Below are 22,804 nucleotides of genomic sequence, written 5' to 3'. Positions count from 1 at the left end.
GGGAACAATTAGGATGGTCCCTAACCAACCACTGAGGTCTACAGTAACTCTTGGGAGGGGCACAGAGCACTTCCTGTTTTGCCTCCTGGTAGATGGGAAGTGGAACTCTAGGAAGCAAAGAATGTAGGGGCCTCTGCTCCAGTAAGTCCATGATTCCCAGCCTTTTCAAGCAGAAGTAGATTTTCAAAGTAAAAAAATTTCAAAGCCCTCCAAGTTCTTATAGTTGGTTCAGGAAATACAAAATAACCCAAAACTACTGTGACTTCATGTAATACTAATCTTAACATATTTTGTATTTTATTAATCAAATTGTGTCTCCATATACTTCCAAGTACCTAGGTGTGGATACCTTACTTTGTTGACAGAGGTTTTCCCCTCACCCAAGGATTACAGACCTCTGCCCTCCCTCACAGCTCTCTGAGCTCCTCAGCCCACAGACGGGGAGGCGTCAGTGTAGGGGTTCAGTTGATCACGGGAGCATCTGTTCACTCACTAACTTTGCCCCGTCCTCCTTCAGACTTCACCCGAATGCAGGACATCCCGGAAGAGACTGAGAGCCGCGACGGGGAGCCTGTAGCTTCAGAGAGCTAAGGGGGCCCCTCCCCCCACCCCGTGTCCCCCTGAAGAACATTACTGAGGGAGGCAAACCTGGGGACTCCAATCTGCCAATGACGAGGGAACTTTTGAAAGAACTGCTGATTGTCCTTGCCAGCTCTTGGGATCCTTGGACACGGGGGGCCATTTAGGAAGCTGGGGGTATTAGGCCACAGTGCCCCCTGGTGGCATCCAGAAGCTACACTGCAGATGCCAATTTTTCATGCCTTCTTCCCTCTACTTTAGGAAAATTTATTTATTTATTGTTTATTAGTTATGGAGGGAGAGGGGAGATTTAGAGGACCAGGGACATGGGAACCAAGCCATAGGGATCAGGGGGCCTTGTCCTTTAACACTACTGGGGTTTATTCAGGCTTAACTGTGCAGCTGCTGGGTTCTAGCCCTGACACCCCTCCTGAGCAACACCCATCTTTGAGGAGAGGCTGCAGCCATAAGACCCTACTGCCCCTTCAGGAAGGGCTGTGGTCAGGGCCATGTCCCTCTCCCCTTCCCCTCAACCTCTTACTGCTGTTCCCCCTTCTCTCTGTCTTCTATGGAAACCCCAGGGAGATAACCTGGCTTCCTAGAGTTGATGGAATACAGGTTGAGGTGGCCGTAATGGTTTGTTGGGGGGGTGAGGGGAAAAACTCACAGGGACCAGAATGTTTTTTTGTTGTTGTTGTTTTCTTTTTTGTACCAAAGCCAACTGCACGTGTTTTATATTTTTAAGAGAAGATTGTAGGCAATTAGAAATCGCAGCCCTCTATCTCTACATCTCGGAAGAACTTGAGGGATGGGGGGAACAATGACTTCTCCACTCATCTATAGTACTGGGGGACCCATTTTGATCTCTTCCCCAGCCATTTGGAAAAACAGTTCTTGGGTGAGTTGGGAAATCTACAAACCCTGACCTCATCCCCCACCTCAGCAACCATGACCTGAAACCTCTGCGTGAATTTGGGGGATTTTTCAATGGACCTCCCCCCACCCCACCCCAGTGCCTGCCAGCCCCAGCCAGTTTTCTGCAAATTTGATTGTTTAAAAAAAAAAAAAAAAAAAAAAAAAGATAAAACGGGGAAAATTAAAGTCCTGGAACCCCAGGAAGTACTGTCTGTTAATGTCTGCCAGTTCTGAGGGTGCTGGTGAGGGGGAGAGCCAGGCGATGACGTGTGTTCCTCCAAAAGGAGCCTCTTCCTCTCCCAGGAAGGGTGACTGCCTCCCTGAAGACAGGGGGCGCTAACAAAAGAAACTGCTGCCAATCTTTTTTTGTTGTCATCTTTGACGCTCACAAATACAAGGATAATGAAGGGGCACTTAGGTTCCAGTGGCTGTTGGAGGTTCCAACATTAAAAAACTTGTTTTCATCTCATTTGCATGCCATGCTCAGGAATTGCATCAGCCTCTTGCCCCCTTCCCTCCCTTTCAGCACAGTTCCTGTTAGCCTCTCCCCAGAGTCATTCATTTTCAGGTTCAGCCCTCACTCTGCCCTTGTTCTTCGCAGTGCCAGAGCCCTGGTTTAACCTTTTTAAGACGGTTCCCCTCCTAGGAGCTGCTCATTTGCTCTTTGCCATTTTGAGAGGCAGTGAGAGATTAAGTAGGTTTCAGTTCTTGTTTTTCATTAATTTTTTGCTTCCTGTTTCTGGTTAATACCCTGCTCTGGGGCTGTAGGGGGAGGGGTGAGAGAGTCTAGAGTTGTATAAATGTTGGCATAGTGCACAGACCTCTGTTGGAGCCCATGGAGTAAGATGGGAAGGATGGGGCCCATGACCTCAGCTAGAAAGAGGAATTGAAATCACCTGGGGTGGGGGGCAGGCCTGGGGGCACAGCCAGCACCCTCCACTCCTGTAATTCTCATCCGTCAGCATCTGGCCTTGACAAGGTGCTTTCTCATCCATAACGGAATCTGTGAGGTAGGAATTGTTCTCATTTCACAGACAGGGAAACCTGGGTGCAGAGGGTTGCCAGCCCAGCAGAGGAGCCAGGAAAGGGCCAGCCCTCCTAGCTGCAGTTCTCCACTTCCCCTCCTAGGCTGCTCTGCCGAAAAACACCAGAGCTCCAAAGTTTCCAACACGATGGCCCATGGCTCAGCTGTGTGCCACGTCAGCGGGAAGCAGCTGGGACCCAAAGTTGTAAAGGCAGAGCAGTGGGATGTTAGCATCCAAAGACCACCAGGAAAGGGAATGCAGGCTCCTCCAGCGTTCTTACAGATCCAGTGAAGGATGCTGGTCAGGAGTGTAACGGATACCTGGGGACGCAGAGCCCAGAGCGTGGGTTCCGAGAAGCCCACAGCTCACAGGAGAGCTGCTCTGTCCCTCCTGCCGCCCCTGGACTGAAACTCCCTCTTCATCCTTGATCCCAAAACAAGACACACATTTCTCTGACATGGTAGTTCCTCTGAGATTAGTCCCTCTCTCACGTCTTTCCCATTCTGTCCGTTGTCCCCTCTCTATTCCCATTTTTGGAAACTCAGTCTTACTCTCTGTCTGCCCTGTTGGCAGTTTCACAGCGCTCTGGCTTGAGCTCCAGGGAGCCAGGGCCCAGCTTCTTGCCACAGCAATGCCTCCTTTCCATTGCACCCTCCCCTCCCTCTCCCATCCCAAAGGGTGGGTCTGCATGCATTCATTCACCTCTGACTTGGACCTGTTTAAACTTTGTCAATATTTACCTCCGGGTCCCATAAAGCCCATAAAGCAGCGATGCCCCCAGAGGAGCCAATATCCGGAGCCCCAGCAGGGCCATCAGAGGAGCTGCAGGGGGTGGGAAGAGGGGCACTTGAGTGGTGGAGGATCTTCCATCCTGAATTGGCTGGGAATAGATGTGGATTTTGGAACCGTTTAAACATTATCAAAGAAAGAAAATTAAACATCAAGAGGCTAATTAAATCTCTTTAGCATTTGCTTAATATGGTGTGAATTAGGCGGCTCTTTAGAGCCTCTTTTGTTCAGCAACTGGATGGAGCTGGTGCAGGCGGTGCCCCCTCCAGAGGGGGCTCCACTCACTCAGGAGGCGCCGTGCCCAGCTGGGTTCAGACATGTCAGACCTTGGGGTGGGGCAATGGCAGTGGGAGCTGCACCCCATTTTCTCTCTGCCACCTCCCTCCTTCCCAGGGGCTGCCCCCACCGAAAGTCCCTTCTGACGGCTAGCATTTATCATTGCTGGGTATCTATGGATCCAGAAACCAAAGGGGAACCCCCTGCCCTGGAGTGCACACCTTCAAGAGGGGCCTGAGGGGCCAACTCCTCACTCAGTTCCTTATGTAAAACTTTGATTTCACTCCAGAGCATGTAAAAATTCCAGACAAGACCTTTATGGCTCCTTGTCCCTGTCTCCCAGTTGCCCCCTTATTTCTTCCTTTTTTCTTCTCTCTGTCTCCATTTTACATGGGGTGTAAGAATAATAGCTAAAACTCTATTTCAGGCACTGTTAAATCCTTAACAGCCCATTTTAAATTGAGAAAGCAGGTACAGAGAAGTAAAGTGACTTACCGAGGTCCCTCAGCTGGTTAGTGTCAGACCTAGGATGTGAATCCAGGTGTTCTGACGCCTGAGTTGATGCTCTAAGCCCTTGGGGGAGGAGGAAGATTAGCACCTGTTCTGTGGTTCCCACTCCTCTAGCTGCACATTCAGCCTCCTCTTCTCCCAACCCCCTTCCGCATTTCTTGCCTCCCTATGCCCCACCCACATCCTCAGCTTGTCCTTATCTTCACTTCTCCCTCCAAATCCTGATTTAAGGAGAGACACACGGGTACTCCCAGCCAGCAACAGGGGTTTGCACTCCGAGCTTGGCTGGAGCTAGGGATCCAGCAAGACCCCACACACAGCAGGGAGAACTACAGCTTTTGCAGCTGAGGTGTCTGTGGGCACCAAGTTTCTGTAGACACTAATGAGATGGTAAGAAGGTAGAGGTGGCCAGAGGAGAAGGGCATATTTGGCCCCAGCACCAGAGAAGGGCAAGGGTACACCCCATTTGAGGTGAGGGAGGGAGGGTGGAGGGGATAGAGGGAGATAGACACTGACCTATGACCCAATTAGTCTAGAACCCTTAGGGAAATTTTCCTGGGAATTCTCACAGAAGGCAGAAATGGGGCAAAGAATCCTTTGGGCCACCTTGACCTGGAGGTGGAACTGAGATGAAAGGTGCAGACACTTTGTGGATGCTCCAGAGGTTTATTCTCAGATCCTCATCATTCCCATCTCCACGTGGAGACTTCCACTTGGTCATACCCAGCCCTGACCTGGGTCCCAGCCTCCCTGTTCCCCCATAGCCAGAGTTGGGGATAAAAGATCAGACGTTCCCTGAGGTTGTTGCATCGTGGCAGAGAGGCCAACCTCTCTCTCCCTAGGCTGCGTGGATCCCCACAAAGAGGAGGGGGTTTACCTTGCCCCCTTCACCCAGGTGTCCCTTTGTCCAGGTTGGTAAGCCTGGTAGAAGGGCCACCCTCCCAAGGGGTGCTCTCCATCCACCGCCTGCCCACCTCCTTTAGGGCCACCTGTTCTACCCAGCCCCAGCCCTGGGGCCACAGCCTTGCTCACAGATCCCTGAAGGTGTCTGCCAGGGCCCGCCGGGGCTCCCGCCTTAGGAAGCAGTACGACATGGGGTTGAGGCAGCTGTTGCTGTGTGCCAGGCAGGTGGTGATGAGGAAGACATAGGTATGGATGGTGTAGAAAGTGCTGTCCCAGGGCACCAGGTCAGACTTCACCAGGACACCCCAAAGAGGGACCACGTGATCGGGGAACCAGCAGAGGAAGAAAGAGGCCAGAAGGATGCGGATGGAGCGGGCCACGACCCTGCTGTCCTGCCGTTGCCGCCACCGCAGGAAGGCCAGCAACAGCAGGTAGCTGGTGGTGATGATGCCCAGCGGCACCATAAAGGCCAGGACCACCCTCTGCAGCTGGTAGGCCCCTAGCCAATACCTGCTGGGGAAGCGCAGCAGGCACAGACGCACGCCAGTCACCTCGCCCTTGGCCCCAAAGACAGCCGTGGGCACTGTCACCAGGGCAGCTGCCACCCACACGGCCAGGGTGGCCACACGGGCCCAGAAGAGCGAGAGGTGGGTGCCAGGTCCTGCAGCCATGGCCACCACCCAGTATCGGGCAACACTCAGCACCGTGGTGAGGAAGATGCTGGCGTAGATGTTGAGGACGGTGGCTGTCAGGACCATCTTGCAGAGGGCACCTCCGAAGGGCCAGTGGAAGTCCAGTGCCGACTCGGCTGCCTAGAAGGGGAGAGTGAGTGCCAGCCCAGGTCTGCCAAAGCTAGTTTAAAGACAAAAGCGTCAGAAGGTGGGCAGGGGGCTCGCCGAGCGCAGTTACCCAGAACCCAGAGCACGGCCAAATTTCCCAGCAAGCCGATGGCCCCCACGAGCCCATAGGCCCGGGCAACCCTCAGGGCTAGGAATCCAACAGGCATCATAGCTTCGTCAGCACTCAGCACACTGCCTCCAGAGGTGTTGACCCAGAAAGCAGGCGGGGGCACAGAGGTGCTGGGCGTGGGCATCGCAGGGCATCAGACGTCGGTGGTGCTGGGCAGAGGGGCCAGGGGTGCCTGCCAGACTGGCAGGGGCCACCTAAGGCTCTCAGCAGGACCGTGTAGATCTGAGCGCTTCTCTGCTTCTCTCGGGGCCTCTGGCTGCCTGGAGGCCCAGCCCACGCCCACACCTCAGGGGGCGGGCGGTGGAGGGACGACCTGCCACTTCTCTGTTGGTCTTGGTGGTGGGTGGGGCAGAGTGAGAGAGAACCTGAACGTTGGGATAAATGTGTTTGTGTTTGTGTAGAGCTCTACGCAGAAGAGGGTGGGGGGAGGGAGAATGATCCCACAATGCAGGGCAGCCCCAAGCCTCCACTCCAGGGAGAGGCCCACAGATACCCCATCTCAGGGATGACAGGAACCAAACTGGAGCCCCCTCTAATCCTAACAGTGTTCAGGGGCCCCCTTCTCTGCAGAAAATGCTCCCTTGGAGCCAGGGGGAAGGGGCCTGGGAGGGAGCATGGAGGCAGGGAATCAGAATAGGTATTTGAGAGAGAAAGAGCAGAAGTTCTGGAGTCCCAGATCTGCTCCTCACTCGCTGTGTGACTTTACTCCCGAGCCTCAGTTTCCTAGCTTAAATTTTTCGGGTAAAAGTCTCTGCTTTACGGGATTGGTGTGGTAAAATGAGATAACACATGAAAAAGCACTTTATACATTGCTATTTGCATGAGTGATTATTATTTCAAAGGAAAAGTTGGGGGTGTTTGTGGCACAAGGGAGCAAGGTACCGACCGAGCAGCTATTATCACCATGCCCAGGGAACAGTGCCAACTAAAACACAGGTTGGAATTCATTGCAGCATCAAGTGACTTTGAGGCTAAGGGCAGGGAGGAAAAGGGGAGAGGAAGTCACAGCTTCCTGTTCCCTCCCTACTGGGAACACAGCCTATGAGGACCTGAGCAGGCCCGGGGCATGCCCTCAGTTCTCTTCTTGCTAAGAAGTCCTGTAACCTCTACCACTCCCACTGCCATTTCACCCTTTCCTACTCTAATCTGTGGAGACAGAGGTCAGTGGTACCCCTACTCTCTCCTCCAACCCCCAAACCCCCTTTCAGAACTGTGGATTCTGAGATATACCCTTACCACACCTCATCCTGTCTCCCCATGATCTCAGTCCTAAATGGAAAAAGTGCATCATTGGGTCCTCCCCTTTTGTGCCCGTATCCCTATCCTTTGCAGGATTTGCAGTGATGGGGGAAAATAGAAGACGTGGGGTGAGGGGCAGGGTGTAGATAAAAGAATGAGGCTTTTTCAAAATATTCAGCACCATCCTGTCCTCTGCTAGCTAACTAAGATGTTTGACGTTCAGTTCCCTTGAGTGCTAGGGGAGGAGAGGGGCCCTTTCAGGATAATCAACAATGGGTTTGATGAACCCCATAGGAGAGACCCAGGGGTGAAAGAGATTCAGACTGGGTGCCAGGATGTTTGGGTCCTTCAGCAAGGGATGGGTGTGAAGGGGGTGGCCGCAGGGGAGTGCCCAGCCCAAGTTCAGGTGAGCCCCAGGGGCTACCTCCTGGCCTCAGGGACTGCTCCTTTGTGACTTGTGCCAATCACTCCCTCTCTCAGGGCCATGTTTACTCTTCCACCCATCCTGCATCACTTTGTCCATTTGGCAGCCACGATGTCTTTTAATGCACTGGACCTATTTTCTCTTGGCTTGGAAAACAGAAGCTGGGTCAGAATTTCAGGGTTCTGCTTTCCATTTGAAATATCCGGTCCTCTGATCATTTTTTTTTACCTTTATTCTTTTCTAATCTAAATCCTTTCCCTTGGTCTGAGACTATCAACACTCCTTTGTGGTTATGTAGAGAGGTGGTGCCGCCAACTGACCAACTTTAAGAACTTCACTTTGGGCCCCTTCATTTTAGTATTTTGTTAGTTTGTTCCTTGATTCATCCATTCATTCATTAATCACAGCATTTCTTGAACACTTACTATGTGCCAGGCACTGTGCTAGATGCTGGGGAGATGAAAACATAATATGGTCCCTATCATAAAATATAATAAGCTTTTTGAGATGGGTGGGCTTTTCAGATCATCTAGTTCAGTTTCTCATTTTATAGGGCGTGAAAGTGACTTGTCCAAGGCCACAGGGGAAGTAGTGGCAGAGTGAGGATTTGAGATAAAAGTCTTCTGACTCCTAGAATCTAGCTCTTTCCAGTACATCACAAAACCCTTTGGGCATTTCTTTCCACCTCTAACCTCTTCCCCTTCCAGAGTGCCAGAAGTGCCAGACCCTGCCCTTGGGAAGCGCCAAAGGAAAGAGCAGCAGGATATGGACAGAAGGATAGCGACAACTCTGCTTTCCATGGCCTCTTCCCCCACAACTGCTGGAGGAAGAGGAGGAACTGGACCCAACAGAAATGCTTTTGCCATCTCTCACGTTCATATTACCCTCTAGAGCCATACTTTTCCAGCCCCATTTTCTTTTTTTTTCTTTTTTTTTAAATTGATTAATTAATTTATTTTTGGCTGTGTTGGGTCTTCGTTTCTGTGCGAGGGCTTTCTCTCTCTAGTTGCGGCAAGCGGGGGCCACTCTTCATCGCGGTGCGCGGGCCTCTCACTATCGCAGCCTCTCTTGTTGCGGAGCACAGGCTCCAGACGCACAGGCTCAGTAGTTGTGGCTCACGGGCCTAGTTGCTCTGCGGCATGTGGGATCTTCCCAGTCCAGGGCTCGAACCCGTGTCCCCTGCATTAGCAGGCAGATTCTCAACCACTCCGCCACTAAGGGAAGCCCCCCATTTTCTATCTCAGAATCCAAGGACCTGTAGTGGTAGATTACAGTGTCTCCCTTTCATAAAAGGGACTTCCAACATCTGGGCCTTCCCCTCAGTCACCTGAATACCCTCCCCTCCCTCATCCACATGTCTTTTCAGCCCCACATCCCTGTCCTGCACTCCAAAGCCTAGGCAAAGAGGAATTGGGGGAGGTGGCAGAAGAGACTGAGTTATCCCTCCACAGAGCATAAAGAGAAGGGATCTTGGCATTTGTATTTATGACAGTGGAGACTGAGACTAGCTGCTTGGAGGACTACAAGTGGCAGGAGGAGGGGACCTGCGCCTAATCCAATCTCTAACCTCACATCAACCCAATCAGCCACCACCTCTACTACTTCATGTGTCTGTCAAGAGCTACTGGAGAAAATCCTCCAGTCTTGGTTAAGGGGCATGGGCAGCTTCAGTGCTAAAGGGCAACTTCTGAATCAATCTCTGTCTCTCTCAACTTTATATTTTGGAAGAGCTTTATATTTACAGAAAAATTGCAAAGGCAGTGAGAGTGATCCATCTCTTTTATTTTCCACATTAAGATGAAGCTGCCAGAGCATCAAAAATAAAAAAATCTTAGAGATAAATCTGACAAGAGATGTACCAATACTTGTACACTGGAAACTACAAATCACTGCTGAGAGAAATTTAGAAGATCTTAATAAATGGAGAGGTATCCTGTGTTCATGAGTTTGAAGACTCAATAATAAGATGTCAGTTCCCCTCATAATGGGTCTGTAGATTCAATGCAATCCTAGTCAAAATTCTAGCAGCCTTTTTAAAAGAAATTGACAAGCTGATTCTAAAATTCATGTGGAAGTGCAAATAGCCAAACGATTTTGTAAAATAGCCAGAACAGTTTAGTAAAAAGATTATAAAGTTGGAGTACTCATGTATCCAATTCCAAGCCTTTAAAGCTACAGTAGTCAAGACAGTGTGGTATTAGCAAAAGGACAGACATATAAATCAGTGGAATTGAGAGTCTTGAAATAGGCCCACATATTTACAGTCAACTGATTTTCCACAAAGGTGCAACGGCAATTTACTGAAGAACACATAGTCTTTTCAACAAATGATTCTGTAACAACTGAACACTCACATTAAAAAAAAACAGCGTGCATGAGAGAACTTCAGTCCCTACCTCGCACCATGCACAAAATTTAACTCAAAATGGATCATAGATCTAAATGTAAAACCTAAAACTCCAAAACTTCTAAAGGAAAACAAAGGAGAAATTTTTTATGACCTTGGGTCAGGCAAAAATTTCTTAGATACAACATCAAAAGCACAATCTGTAACAGCAAAAAATTGATTAATTGGGCTTCACTGAAATTAAGAACTTTTTTTTTAGCTTATTTTTTATTGAAGTATAGTTGGTTTACAATGTTGTGTTAGTTTCTGGTGTACAGCAAAGTGATTCAGATATATATAACATCTTAATGGAAAACCCTGAACTTTCTGGGCAACCATACACACACACACACACACACACACACACACACACACATAGGGTATATACGCATATATACACATATGTATGTATTCTTTTTCATACTCTTTTCCATTATGGTTTATTACAGGATATTGAATATAGTTCCCTGTGCCATACAGTAGGACCTTGTTGTTTATCCATTCTATATATAATAGTTTGTATCTGCTAATCCCAAACTCCCAATCCGTCCCTCCCCATCCCCACTCCCCCTCAGCAACCACAAGCCTAGAATTTCTGCTCTTTGAAAAACACTGTTAAGAGAATGAAAAGATATGCCACAGACTAAGAAAATATTTGCAGATCACAGATCTTATAAAGAACTTGTACCTGGACTTCCCTGGCGGTCCAGTGGTTAACACTCCATGCTTCCATTGCAGGAGGCATGGGTTCGATCCTCGTCGGGGAAGATCCCACATGCTGCTTGGTGTAGCCAAAACAAACAAACAAAGAACAAAAAAAAAAAAAAATTGCATCTAGAATATCTAAGGGATTCTCACAATTCAATAATAAGAAAACAACCTTATTTTTTAAAAGGGGTAAAGGATTTGAACAGATAGTTCATCAAAGAAGACATACGGATAGCAAATAAACACATGAGAAGATGCTCAACATCATTAGCCTCTAGGGAAATGCAAAGTACAACCACAGTGAGATAATACTACATTCCTATTAGAATGTCTAAAAAAAAAAAAACTGACCATACCAAGAGTTGGTGAGGAAGTAGGGTACCAAAACTTTCATACATTGCTGATGGGAATATAAAATTATACGATCACTTTGTAAAACAATTTGACATTTTCTTAAAAAGTTAAACATATACTCCATATGTCCTAGTCTTTCTACTCCTAGGCATTTACACAAGAGAAATGAAAGTACACATTCACATAAAGACTTGTACACCAGTGTTCACAGCAGCTTTATTTGAAGTAGCTTAAAATGGGAAACAACTCAAATGGATAACATAATTTTCTATCAACAAGTGAATGGAGGAATAAATTGTGGTATGTTCATACAATGGAATGGTACTCAACAATTAAAAGGAATGGATTACTGGGTTTCCCTGGTGGCGCAGTGGTTGAGAATCTGCCTGCCGATGCAGGGGACACGGGTTCGAGCCCTGGTCTGGGAAGATCCCACATGCCACGGAGCGACTAGGCCCGTGAGCCACAACTACTGAGCCTGCGCGTCTGGAGCCTGTGCTCCGCAACGAGAGAGGCCGCGACAGTGAGAGGCCCGCGCACAGCGATGAAGAGTGGCCCCCGCTCGCCGCAACTGGAGAAAGCCCTCGCACAGAAACGAAGACCCAACGCAGCCATAAATAAATAAATAAATAAAATTAAAAGGAATGGATTACTGCTATATGCAACAGCAAGCATGGAGGAAAGAGCCCTGATGGCTGCCAGGCCATGGTTGTCCCTTCCCGTTTGCCTCACTGAAGCATCTGTTCCTCCTCCATCTGTTCAACATTCCAGGTCCATCTACAGTGCAGCCAAGTCCTGCCTGCCGCAGCCTCCAATCCTAGCAGTGTGCCCCTCTGAAACAGGACAGCCTCATTGCTGACTCCATTTGCTCTGGGCCAGGTTCACTCTAGAGTGCCCCACACTGGGCATCCCAGGCTGTGGCTCTGAGCATCCTAGCCCTTCTGTCTTCTAAGGCCCCCTACATGAAAGGTAGGTTTCCATTTCAGATGTCAGGTATTCACCTTCCTGAGAAAGGAATGGGACAGATGCGTCCCCACGCACGTCGATGAGCAGAGGCTCTTTCCGGGGCCACTGTTCTAAAATCAAACAGAGTTTAAGTCTTCAGTAATGGACACTGCTAGTCAATTTCTTGGTGGGATACCCTGCTCTACTCTATACTAACATTGGTATCTGACTACAACTTACAGTTTCCAGCCTCAGAATGAGGCTTCGGCAATGCATGAAAATCTTTTCACATGTCCCTGATCAGCTAGATCTTTCATACATTCATCCAAAATGCATTTCCTGGGCATCTGGTAAGTGACAGGCACCATGCAGCCCTGGGATACACAAAGATGATTAAGACATAGCTCCTGCCCTCAAACAGCTCACTCTTAGTAAAGGCAACATAAACAATACTTGTAAATACAGCATGAAAGGTGCTATACTAAAGATTTAATAGAGCGTTCCAAGGTACTACAAAGGAAGAGGTGTTTAGCTTTACCTGGGATAGTCAGAGAGATGAGTTTTGTACTAAGCCTTGAAATATCCGTAGATGCTTGTCCAGGGAAAGGGCATTTCAGGTGATGGGAACAGTATGATCAAAGACATGGGGGTATGCAACTGCATGCAGAATCTGGGGAAATGCAAGTGTTTCAGCATGGTTGGCACAATAGTGTGTGTACCAAGGAAAAGACCAGGAAAGATGGGTGGAGGAGGCAATAATGAGGTTATGGAGGACCTTAGGCCGGGCAGAGAAGCTTGGATTTTATCCTGTAGAATAAGAAGCCACTAAAAGCTTTTAATCTAAACAGTGACAGAATCAGATTTATTTTTTTAAATTATCTATCTATTGACAATGTGAAAGACCATTCAAGGAGGTTGAGAATGGTAGGAGAAGAAATATCAATTAGGAGGCTTTTGTAAACAGGGGCTGGGATAGTTAGGAAGTAGAGGAGGGAAGAAATATGGATTATGTTTAGGAAATAGAATCAAGTGACTGGGGATGTAAAGTGACTAAGAGAAGGGAGGAATTAAGAATGACCACCAGTGTATAAGCTTGGGGAATTAAGTACATGGAGGGTACATGAATGGGTGGCTGGATCGATGTATAGCAGATGTATAGCACTGGCATTAGAAAATACAGGAGGAAAAGGAGGTTGAAAAATTTGTGAACATTTGGGTATAGTGATCCAATATGCAGTTGACTACATGGTCTGGAAAGAGACCTGGTCTTGAAGATCTAGACTTAGAAGGTTTCAGTGGAAAGTTGTTATGGGTAAGCTCATAGAAGGAAAGGTCCAGTAGCTTTGTGACCATGTTGGTTGCTTTCATAGCATCCATGTCCCCCTCTTCCTTTCTAAAGAACCTAATTCTGTTCCAGTATCCATTCCTCCCCTAATTCTGTTCCGGTATCCATTCCTCAAGAGCCCAGATGACTTGGAGAAAGCTAACTCCATCTCCAGCTCTAGGAGTGGATCCTGATTAGTTTAAGCCCATCACAATGTAACCATCCTCTTGACAGTAATTGGTTCAAGAGTCAAGGATTAAGCCAATCAACACGTGACATTATCCTGGTAAGTGTTATTAGTCCACAGGTTGGTCCAATCAGACTGAACTGGGGGAAGGATTTTTATTCTAGGAGTGGCAGAGAGGATTTCTTTCTCTTGCTGGACCTAAACATAGAAACATGTGCCCCAGTTGGTGTTGGCCATCATCTTGTCAGCATGAAGGAAGCCAGTCTAAGGACAAAGCCTTCCCATGGAGGCAGGCAGAGCAGAGAAGCTGAGCGTACACCATCTATGGACTTGTAGCTATGAGAGAGAATACATTTATTATTGTTCAAGGCATGTTGAGTTAGGTTTTCTGTTATTTGTTATGAGAAGCACCCTGGTTCAAGCAGAAGGGAATGCAAGGTAGATCAGTAAATAGTATTTTTTATGGCAGAAGGAACCAGAAATGTTCACTAAATTTATTGCTTACTACAGTGAGAGAGAGACATGTTAGTCAGACATTATCTCTATGGGCAGAGAAGACTGTAAATCTTCTAGCTACAGGATTTGGGGAAGCTGGAGTTCAGGAACTGGTGGATTTTCAGAGGTATAACTAGATAGATATCATCCATAGAAGACAATTACTCTTACGATACTGCTGTTGATTGGTTGAAGATTGTCTGACTTTGAGAAATGAGGGGCTGACACTGGACGGTGTTCACTAAGGTGAGTTGTTCATTGATTCAACAGATTTAAAATAGGTTCTGATGGATACAGAATAATCAAATCAGTTTTTCTTTGAGCTTGTGGGAATTTTTTTAATTCCCAGGAAGAAGTATTCCTCTTCCTGTCCAAGAGCAATCTCTGTATCTGTTCTCAAATCCTTCTCTTTCCAGATCCTGCTCCATCAGTCATTCTCTTCCTCTTGGGTTTTCTACAGTTCCTCTTTTATTGCAAGGAACAGAAACCCCCTTGAGTTACTTCTAGTGCTGAAACCTGTATCTAAGGACAGGTTGATGTTTATTATACCAGAGTCCTTCAAAAATCCTCACCGTTTTGCCTACCTAACCCTGCCTTCTCTTTCCTATCTTCACAGCAGCGGGTGGGCATATTGGCATGAACGAGTAGAGCCAAGAATGCATTTTTAGAGTTTCAGTAGATCTGAGTGGATTCAGGTGAGATAATGGGAAGACAATACAGTACAGCCCTCGGGAAGCAAGTTTTATTCCTTTTGCTTTTCATTTGGTTCCTGTTTCTGCTTCTCTCAGCGCACCTGCTCCAGTCTCCTGCTTCTCTTTGCAGACTAGCTCCATCTTACACCTTTTAGAAAATAAGCACCCAGGCATCTGATGTACATTACTAGAGGAAAACACAATTACAAAAAACTTCTTAATTAAAAGGGAGAAAATACAATGTATCCTCCAGCATATCAGCACCATATATTGGTCAAATCCTCAGAGTTATTTTACATCCCTCAGCTCAGCACACCAGCGTTGTAGGGCAAGCATTCCATTGATACTGTAGGGGTACCCACGGGTGGGTGACAGTGTGTTTGAGGACATGAGTGAATTCCCAGCACCAGTTTGCTGACTCACATCCTTAGATGTGGAGGGAGTTCCTTAGTCAAAACATTTGATTACATCATTTTTGCTTATTGGGAAGTTTTCCTTTCACCGCTGATCTTTAGATCATCCCTGAGATAGTCACTGATAAAAATTTCCCCCCATGGAACAGAGCTCCTAAAATATTTCTTTTCTGCCATTATCCTTTGTACTTGGGATTAAGAATCTCTGGAGAGGTTGAGATGCCTTGCCATGTTGATCTGAGTCAAACACAGGACCCAACAGTTCAGGCTTGGTGTTTTTCTGGCAATTCAGTTCTTAGAGAACTTTAGTGGGTTGCCTCTCCTTTTTGCTTCTAAGGGTGCCATGTTGTTGTTCCTATTGTTTTACTGTTGTGATAGCCTTCTTTTTCCTCCTTTTTTTTACTTTTGGTATTTTTTTCTTTTGACATAATTACAGATTTAGAGAAAGCTACAAGAATAGTACAAAGAATTTCTGTATCCCCTTTACTCAGATTCCCCGAATGTTAACATTTTTTTCACATTTGCTTTTTCTTATAAGTTTTTTTTTGTTTTTGTTTTTTAAATTTATTTATTTATTTATGGCTGCGTTGAGTCTTCATTGCTACACGTGGGCTTTCTCTAGTTGCGGCGAGTGGGGGCTACTCTTTGTTTCGGTGCTTGGGCTTCTCATTGCGGTGGCTTCTCTTGTTGTGGAGCACAGGCTCTAAGCGCGCGGGCTCCAGACGCGCAGGCTCAGTAGTTGTGGCACACGGGCTTAGTTGCTCTGCGGCATGTGGGATCTTCCCAGACCAGGGCTCAAACCCGTGTCCCCTGCATTGACAGGCAGATTCTTAACCACTGTGCCACCAGGGAAGTCTGTATGGGTTTTATTTGAACTCCAAGCTGTCACTGCCTTGGAGTTGGTAGATAGCCTAATACTACCTAAATGAGCACCAGGAAATGCACAGTCATTGGGATTCATATGTCAATTTTTTTTTGGCCATGCACTAAACAGGAAGAAAAAATGACCTCAGCCTAACCTCTCTTACTTTAGAGAGACTTTTTTCAATTAGCAATATAAGGAAGTGCTATTGAATGTAGTTTAGAAAATCAGACTTGGCTAGACCCTTAGAGAAATTTTGTTGGGGAAATTCAGAGAGAACTTTAAAATAAATGAACTCGGATTTCCCTGGTGGTGCAGTGGTTAAGAATCTGCCTGCCAATGCAGGAGACACGGGTTCGAGCCGTGGTCCAGGAAGATCCCACATGCTGCAGAGCAACTAAGCCCGTGTGCCACAACTACTGAGCCTGCGCTCTAGAGCCCGTGAGCCACAACTACTGAGCCCATGTGCCATAACTATGGAAGCCCGCGTGCCTAGATCCCGTGCTCTGCAACAAGAGAAGCCACCGCAATGAGAAGTCCGCACACTGCAACTAAGAATAGCCCCTGCTCACCGCAACTAGAGAAAGCCAGCACGCAGCATCGAAGACCCAATGCAGCCAAATAAGTAAATAAATAAAATAAATAAAATAAATGAACTAAGCATTTGACTTAAGAAACCAGAAACAAAATAATACCAAAAGGAGAAGATAATTAATAAAAAAACTTTAATATACTATTGATGAATTGATGAACATACTGATGATTAAAACTAAATCATGGGTTCTTCAAAAAGGTGAACAAATAGACAAGACCCTGGCAAGGCTAAGGAAAATAAGAGAAAAGAAAAAAGAGAGAAGAGAAAGAAACAGCCATACAAATGAGATTAAAAGAATAAGAGACCTTTAGTCAAATTTCATGCAAAACATTTTAAACTCTAAGTAAAATGGATTTTTTTTTTATTATTATTATTATTTTTTATTTTTGGCTGTGTTGGGTCTTCGTTTCTGTGCGAGGGCTTTCTCTAGTTGTGGCAAACGGGGGTCACTCTTCATGGCAGTGCGCAGGCCTTTCACTGTCGCGGCCTCTCTTGTTGCGGGGCACAGGCTCCAGACACGCAGGCTCAGTAGTTGTGGCTCACGGGACTAGTTGCTCCACGGCATGTGGGATCTTCCCAGACCAGGGCTCGAACCGATGTCCCCTGCATTGGCAGGCAGATTCTCAACCACTGCGCCACCAGGGAAGCCCCTGGATGATTTTTAAATGACTAAAATTAACTCAAGAAAAGTAAGAATTCTGAACAGATGAATAACCACATAAGAAATTTGAAAGATTTTCAAATATCTATCATTAAAAAGCTTCCAGATCCAGATGATTTTATAAGCAAGTTCAGTTCCACCTTCAAAAAAAAAAAAATCTAAGTTATTCAAAGTATTTTAGAGCATAGGGAAAAAAAATGAAAGGGCTGCCAACTAGTTTTTCAAAGCTGGAATAAATCTACAACTTGATTTTTTAAAGTACCAAGACGTCACCTATGAACACAGATGCAAAACTCAAAAACAGAATAGCTGTTACGGGTTCGGGACACACTACCACAAAATTTGGCAACTTGGCACACTGAATATTTTCAGCTGAAGGACTCTGAGAAACAACAGGTGTAGGAAGGGCTTTCTGAACTTCCCCTGAAGCAGGTCATCAGACCCTCATGTGAGAGGTGCCCTCCCTATACCCAGAGGAAAGGAGCATCCTTATTTCCAAAATGGAAGGACACTAAGAAGAATCTGAACAAACACGCTTTTCTCAGTTTCCCCCAAATTACCATTGTTAGCTCACATCCCTTTCTGTCCTTTCATATTTTTTCCATGACTTTCCACTCTAAATTAAACCTAGTATAAAAACTCTCAGGATGGACTTCCTGGTGGCACAGTGGTTAACAATCCGCCTGCCAATGCAGGGCACACGGATTCAATCCCTGGTCCGGGAAGATCCCACATGCCGCGGAGCAACTAAGCCCGTGCGCCACAACTACTGAGCCTGCCCTCTAGAACCCACAAGCCACAACTACTGAAGCCCGCACACTTAGAGCCCGTGCTCTGCAGCAAGAGAAGCCACGGCAATGAGAAGCCCGCGCACCACAACAAAGAGTAGCCCCCGCTCGCCACAACTAGAGAAAGCCCACTCACAGCAATGAAGACCCAACGCAGCCAAAAATAACTAAATTAAAAAAAAAACAAAAACAACTCTCAGGTTTAACCATTTCTTTGGATCTTCGTCTCCTTATGAAGCCTCCAGTGTTACATAAAACTTATACTGTGTTAAATAAATTTGTATTCTCTTCTCTTGTTAATCTGTGTTTTATTACAAAGACTCAGCCAAGAACCAAAAAGGGTAGGAGGAAAAAGCTACTCTTCCTCCCCTACATAAGCAAATCAAATTCAGCAGGTCAAGAAGGGTTTATTCCAAAATGGAGGGAGTTCAATCTTAGGAAATGTAGCATCAGAGCTGTTTACAATATGCATTAAAGAAAAAACTAACCTACCAAAAACAGATTTGCTAAATCTTAACACTCATTCTTTTTTTTTTTTTTTGGCTGCGTTGCTGCACGCGGGCTTTCTCTAGTTGTGGCGAGCAGGGGCTACTGTTCATTGTGGTGCGTGGGCTCACTGCGGTGGCTTCTCTTGTTGCGGAGCACGGGCTCTAGGCATGCGGGCTTCAGTAGTTGTGGCATGTGGGATCTTCCCGGACCAGGGATCGAACCCGTGTCCCCTGCATTGGCAGGCAGATTCTTTATCCACTGTGCCACCAGGGAAGTCCTTAACACTCATTCTTGATGAAAGTGCTTAATAAAATTGAAATAGAAGAAAATTTCCTAAACATTTACAAATAATATTTATCAGAAGGAAACATTATATTCAAAAGTGAAAGTGCATTTCTTCAAAGAAGATATACAGAAGGCCAGCAAGTATATGAAAAGATCATTTGTCCTTAAGGAAATGCAAATGAAAACCGCAATGACATATCATTTTGCACTCATTGGGATGGTGATATATATAAAAACAAACCAACAAAAACAGAAAATAATAAGTGTTGGAGAGGATGTGGAGGAATAGGAATGCTTATACATTTCTGGTGGGAATGCAAAATGTTGTAGCCCTTTGTTTTGGTGACTCCACAAAAGTTAAATCTAGAATTACGATATGACCCAGCAACTCTACTCCTAGATATAAAATCTAAAGAGTTAAAAACAGATACTTAAATATTTGTTAATGAACGTTCACAGCAGCACCATTCACAATAGCCAAGAGGTGGAAACCCCAAATGCTCATCAACAGATGAGTAAGTAAATTGGGGTATATACATCTGATAGAATATTATTCAGCCACAAAGAGGAATGAAGTACTGATACATGCTACAATTAGGATGAACCTTGAAAACATGCTAAGTGATAGAAGACAGACACAAAACACCTATATTGTATGATTACATGAAATATCCAAAATAGGTAAATACATAGAGATAGAAAGCCAACTGATGGTTACCAGAGGATGGGAGACAGGGAAGAATGAGAAGTGATTGCTTATTGAGTATGGGGTATTCTTCTGGGGTGATGAAAAAAGTTTTGAAACTAGACAGAGGTGGTGGTTGTGCAACATTGTGAATGCACTAAATGCCACTCAGTTGTACACTTTAAAATGGTTAATTGTACTTTAAAATGTATATCTCAGAAATAACTAAATTTCCTTGTCAATTGCATTATTATGAACTTTCATCAAATCTTTAACCATGGTCATTTTTAAGTCTTTTGTCATTTACATACAGTTCTGGGTGTACTCTGATGCTTTTGCAAAAATGTTCCTATAAAAGGGTTTCATCTTCAAGGAATTCATGGAAAAGACTCTGACAAGTACAGGTTTCTGGTAACTGACTATACTGCTAAACTGAATGAATAAATATTTTCAGAACTCTAATGGAAAACTGATGAATTCATAAAAGTGCTAACAAAAGATCAAGATGAAAAAAAATTAATTACATGGGACTGAGTGAACTGATGAGGATGATTATAATTTTTGTGACTTTCTGTTTGAATTAATAAAAAAAATCCCACAAGGACTCAGAGGCAAAAAATATACAAATCAATTTTCACTGCAAAGTAAAGGAGCTGTTACAGTGGAGGATTACTGGACTGAATGTCAATATTAAGACATAGAAAAAATATATATATATATGTGTCATCTTGGGCATGTTACTTAACTTCTTGTCTCATATGTAAAATGGGATAGTAGTAGTATTGTTGGGAAATTATGTGAGATAGTATATGTAATGTAGAACACTTAGAATGGTATATGGTTCAACCAAAGACTATATATGTGTTTGCTTTCTTCATGGTATTTTATTGTGTATATGCAATATCATTAATTTAGCTAGTTTCCCATTGATCAATGTATAGCATTTTCAATTCCTCTGCTATTCCAATGTTGTTGTCAATATCCTTACATATCCATTACCATTGGCAAAAACAACAAAAAAAAGATAGTCTCCTTATTTTTCTCCTAAAAGATTAGCTTCTCATATTTAGATTTTCATTATTCTTATGGTTGATTTTTGTATTTGGTTTGTATTAGAAATCTATGACTATTCCCACTGCCACCCTTAAGTAAAATAAATCACCCTTAAATTAAAAAAAATAAAAATAAAATGGTTAATTGTATGTTATGTGAATTTCACCTCAATTAAAAAAACATACACAAACAACACTATACTGCATATTGTTTATGTATCTGTACAATGTTGTAACAATATAGAAACACGGACAGGGAGAACAAACAACAAATTCATGATACTGCTGGCTCTGGTACGGGTGATGGGGAGGACAACAGGACTAGAGAAAATAATTAGGGGACCTAAACAGTATTTGTTAAAGTAATCAACAGTATGCCTCTTAACAAAAATAAAGACAATCTGCAGTGAAAAGGAAGTGAAATTAATGTCAGAAACAAGAACGTTCAATCACCACTAGTTTTCACTATTTACTTTAGTAATAATAAAAAAGAGAATCTCCCAAAATAAGTGGTACAAACATTAGAAATTAAGTAAAGATTAATTTTATTGATACATTCTTTGTAAATTGTATCTTATACCTAGAAAATAATTTGAAACACATACCTTTAGTATTCTAAGAACTTTTATTATTAACTCACATAGCCCTCACAACAACTCTGTGAGATAAGCACTATTATTATTAGATCTCCCTTTTATTTATTTTCTTTTTTGGCTGCACCACGCGGCTTGCAGGATCTTAGTTCCTCAACCAGGGATTGCCCAGGGTCCTCAGCAGAGAAAGTGAGGAGTCCTAACCACTGGACCGCCAAGGAATTCCCTCATTATCTCCCTTTTAAAGGTAAGGGAGGGACTTCCCTCGTGGCACAGTGGTTAAGAATCTGCCTGCCAATGCAGGGGACACAGATTTGATCCCTGGTCCGGGAAGATACCACATGCAGCGGAGCAACTAAGCCCGTGCGCCACAACTACTGAAGCCTGCATGCCTAGAGCCCGTGCTCCGCAACAAGAGAACCACCGCAATGAGAAGCCCGCGCAGCACAATGAAGAGTAGCCCCTGCTAGCCACAACTAGACAAAGACCGCAGGCAGCAACAAAGACCCAACGCAGCCAAAAATAAATAAAATTTTAAAAATAAATAAATAAAATAAAGGTAAGGAAGCTGAGGCTCAGAAGTGAAGTAGGTCACAGCTAATTCAGTGGCGATTTTGGGAAATATACATAGGTGGCATGTGCTCTTGTCCATTATACTATTTTATCAATCCAAGAGATTTGGCTACAAAATTATTAGAACTATTCAGAGTTTAGCAAGGTAGCTGGATAATACAAAAATCAATAATTTCTTTTATATCAACAATAAATTGTTTAAAATGACAATTCAAACGTCTTTTAAAATAGCAGTCAAAAATTTTAAATACCTATGAATATATTCAAAAAGAAAGGAACCAAAATCCAGAAGAAGAACACTGTAAGACTTACTGAAGGGCATAACAGAAGACTCCAAAAAATGGAAAATCATACGACATTCCTGGGTGGGAAGAATCTTGTGAACTTGTCAATACTTCCCAAGTTTAAAAATAAAGAAAATGCATAAACAACAAGGATTTACTGTATAGCACAGGGAACTACATTCAATATCTTGTATTAACCTATAACGCTTCATCAAAATTAAAAAATGTTTATGCTTCAAAGGACACCATCAAGAAAGTGAAAAGGGGGACTTCCCTGGAGGTCCAGTGGTTAATACTCCATGCTGCCAATACAGGGGGTGCGGGTTCGATCTCTGGTCAGGGAACTAAGATCCCACGTGCTGTGTGGCCAAAAAAAAAAATAAAAAAAAAATAAAGTGGAAAAACAACCCATGGGATTGAATGGGAGAAAATGTTTGCAAGTCATATATCTGAAGGGACTTGGATTCATAATAAATACTGAACTCTTACAATTTAACAGTAAAAAGATAAATAACCCAATTTTAAAATGGGCAAAGGATTTGAGTAGGCATTTCTCCAAAGGAGATACAGAAATGGCGAGTATCTATACACAGATGAGTAGATAAACAAATTGTGGTATATCCATACAATAGAATATTATTCGACCATAAAAAGGAATGAAGTACTGATACTTGCTACAACATGGATGAACCTTGAGAACATTATGTTAAGTGAAAGAAGCCAGACACAAAAGGTCACATATTCTGTGATTCCATTTACATGAACTGTCCAGAATAGGCAAATCCACAGAAACAGAAAGTAGAT

General features: G+C 44.6%; 2 protein-coding genes across 7 annotated transcripts in view; one reads left to right on the top strand and one right to left on the bottom strand.

Annotated features, from left to right (window-relative positions):
* Positions 1–3,476, top strand: part of ARHGEF2 (Rho/Rac guanine nucleotide exchange factor 2) — a 43,858-nt gene extending 40,382 nt beyond the window's left edge. For all 6 annotated transcript variants that reach the window (XM_059933619.1, XM_059933628.1, XM_059933647.1 and 3 more), the window contains one exon: positions 518–3,476. In XM_059933619.1, the coding sequence (XP_059789602.1) occupies positions 518–591 (74 nt within the window). In that variant the 3' untranslated portion in view covers positions 592–3,476. The remainder of the gene's footprint in view (positions 1–517) is intronic.
* A 1,444-nt stretch (positions 3,477–4,920) lies between these two features.
* RXFP4 (relaxin family peptide/INSL5 receptor 4) lies at positions 4,921–6,109 on the bottom strand. Its single transcript, XM_059902128.1, is given in 2 exon segments — positions 4,921–5,838; positions 5,841–6,109. Coding segments are annotated over 2 exon segments (1,107 nt in total). The 5' UTR covers positions 6,091–6,109; the 3' UTR covers positions 4,921–4,981.
* Between the last annotated feature and the right edge of the window lie 16,695 nt (positions 6,110–22,804).

The sequence above is a fragment of the Balaenoptera ricei genome, chromosome 1, assembly GCF_028023285.1.
Source record: "Balaenoptera ricei isolate mBalRic1 chromosome 1, mBalRic1.hap2, whole genome shotgun sequence".
Classification (NCBI taxonomy): domain Eukaryota; kingdom Metazoa; phylum Chordata; class Mammalia; order Artiodactyla; family Balaenopteridae; genus Balaenoptera; species Balaenoptera ricei.
This window is presented reverse-complemented; position numbering and strand designations above follow the sequence as displayed.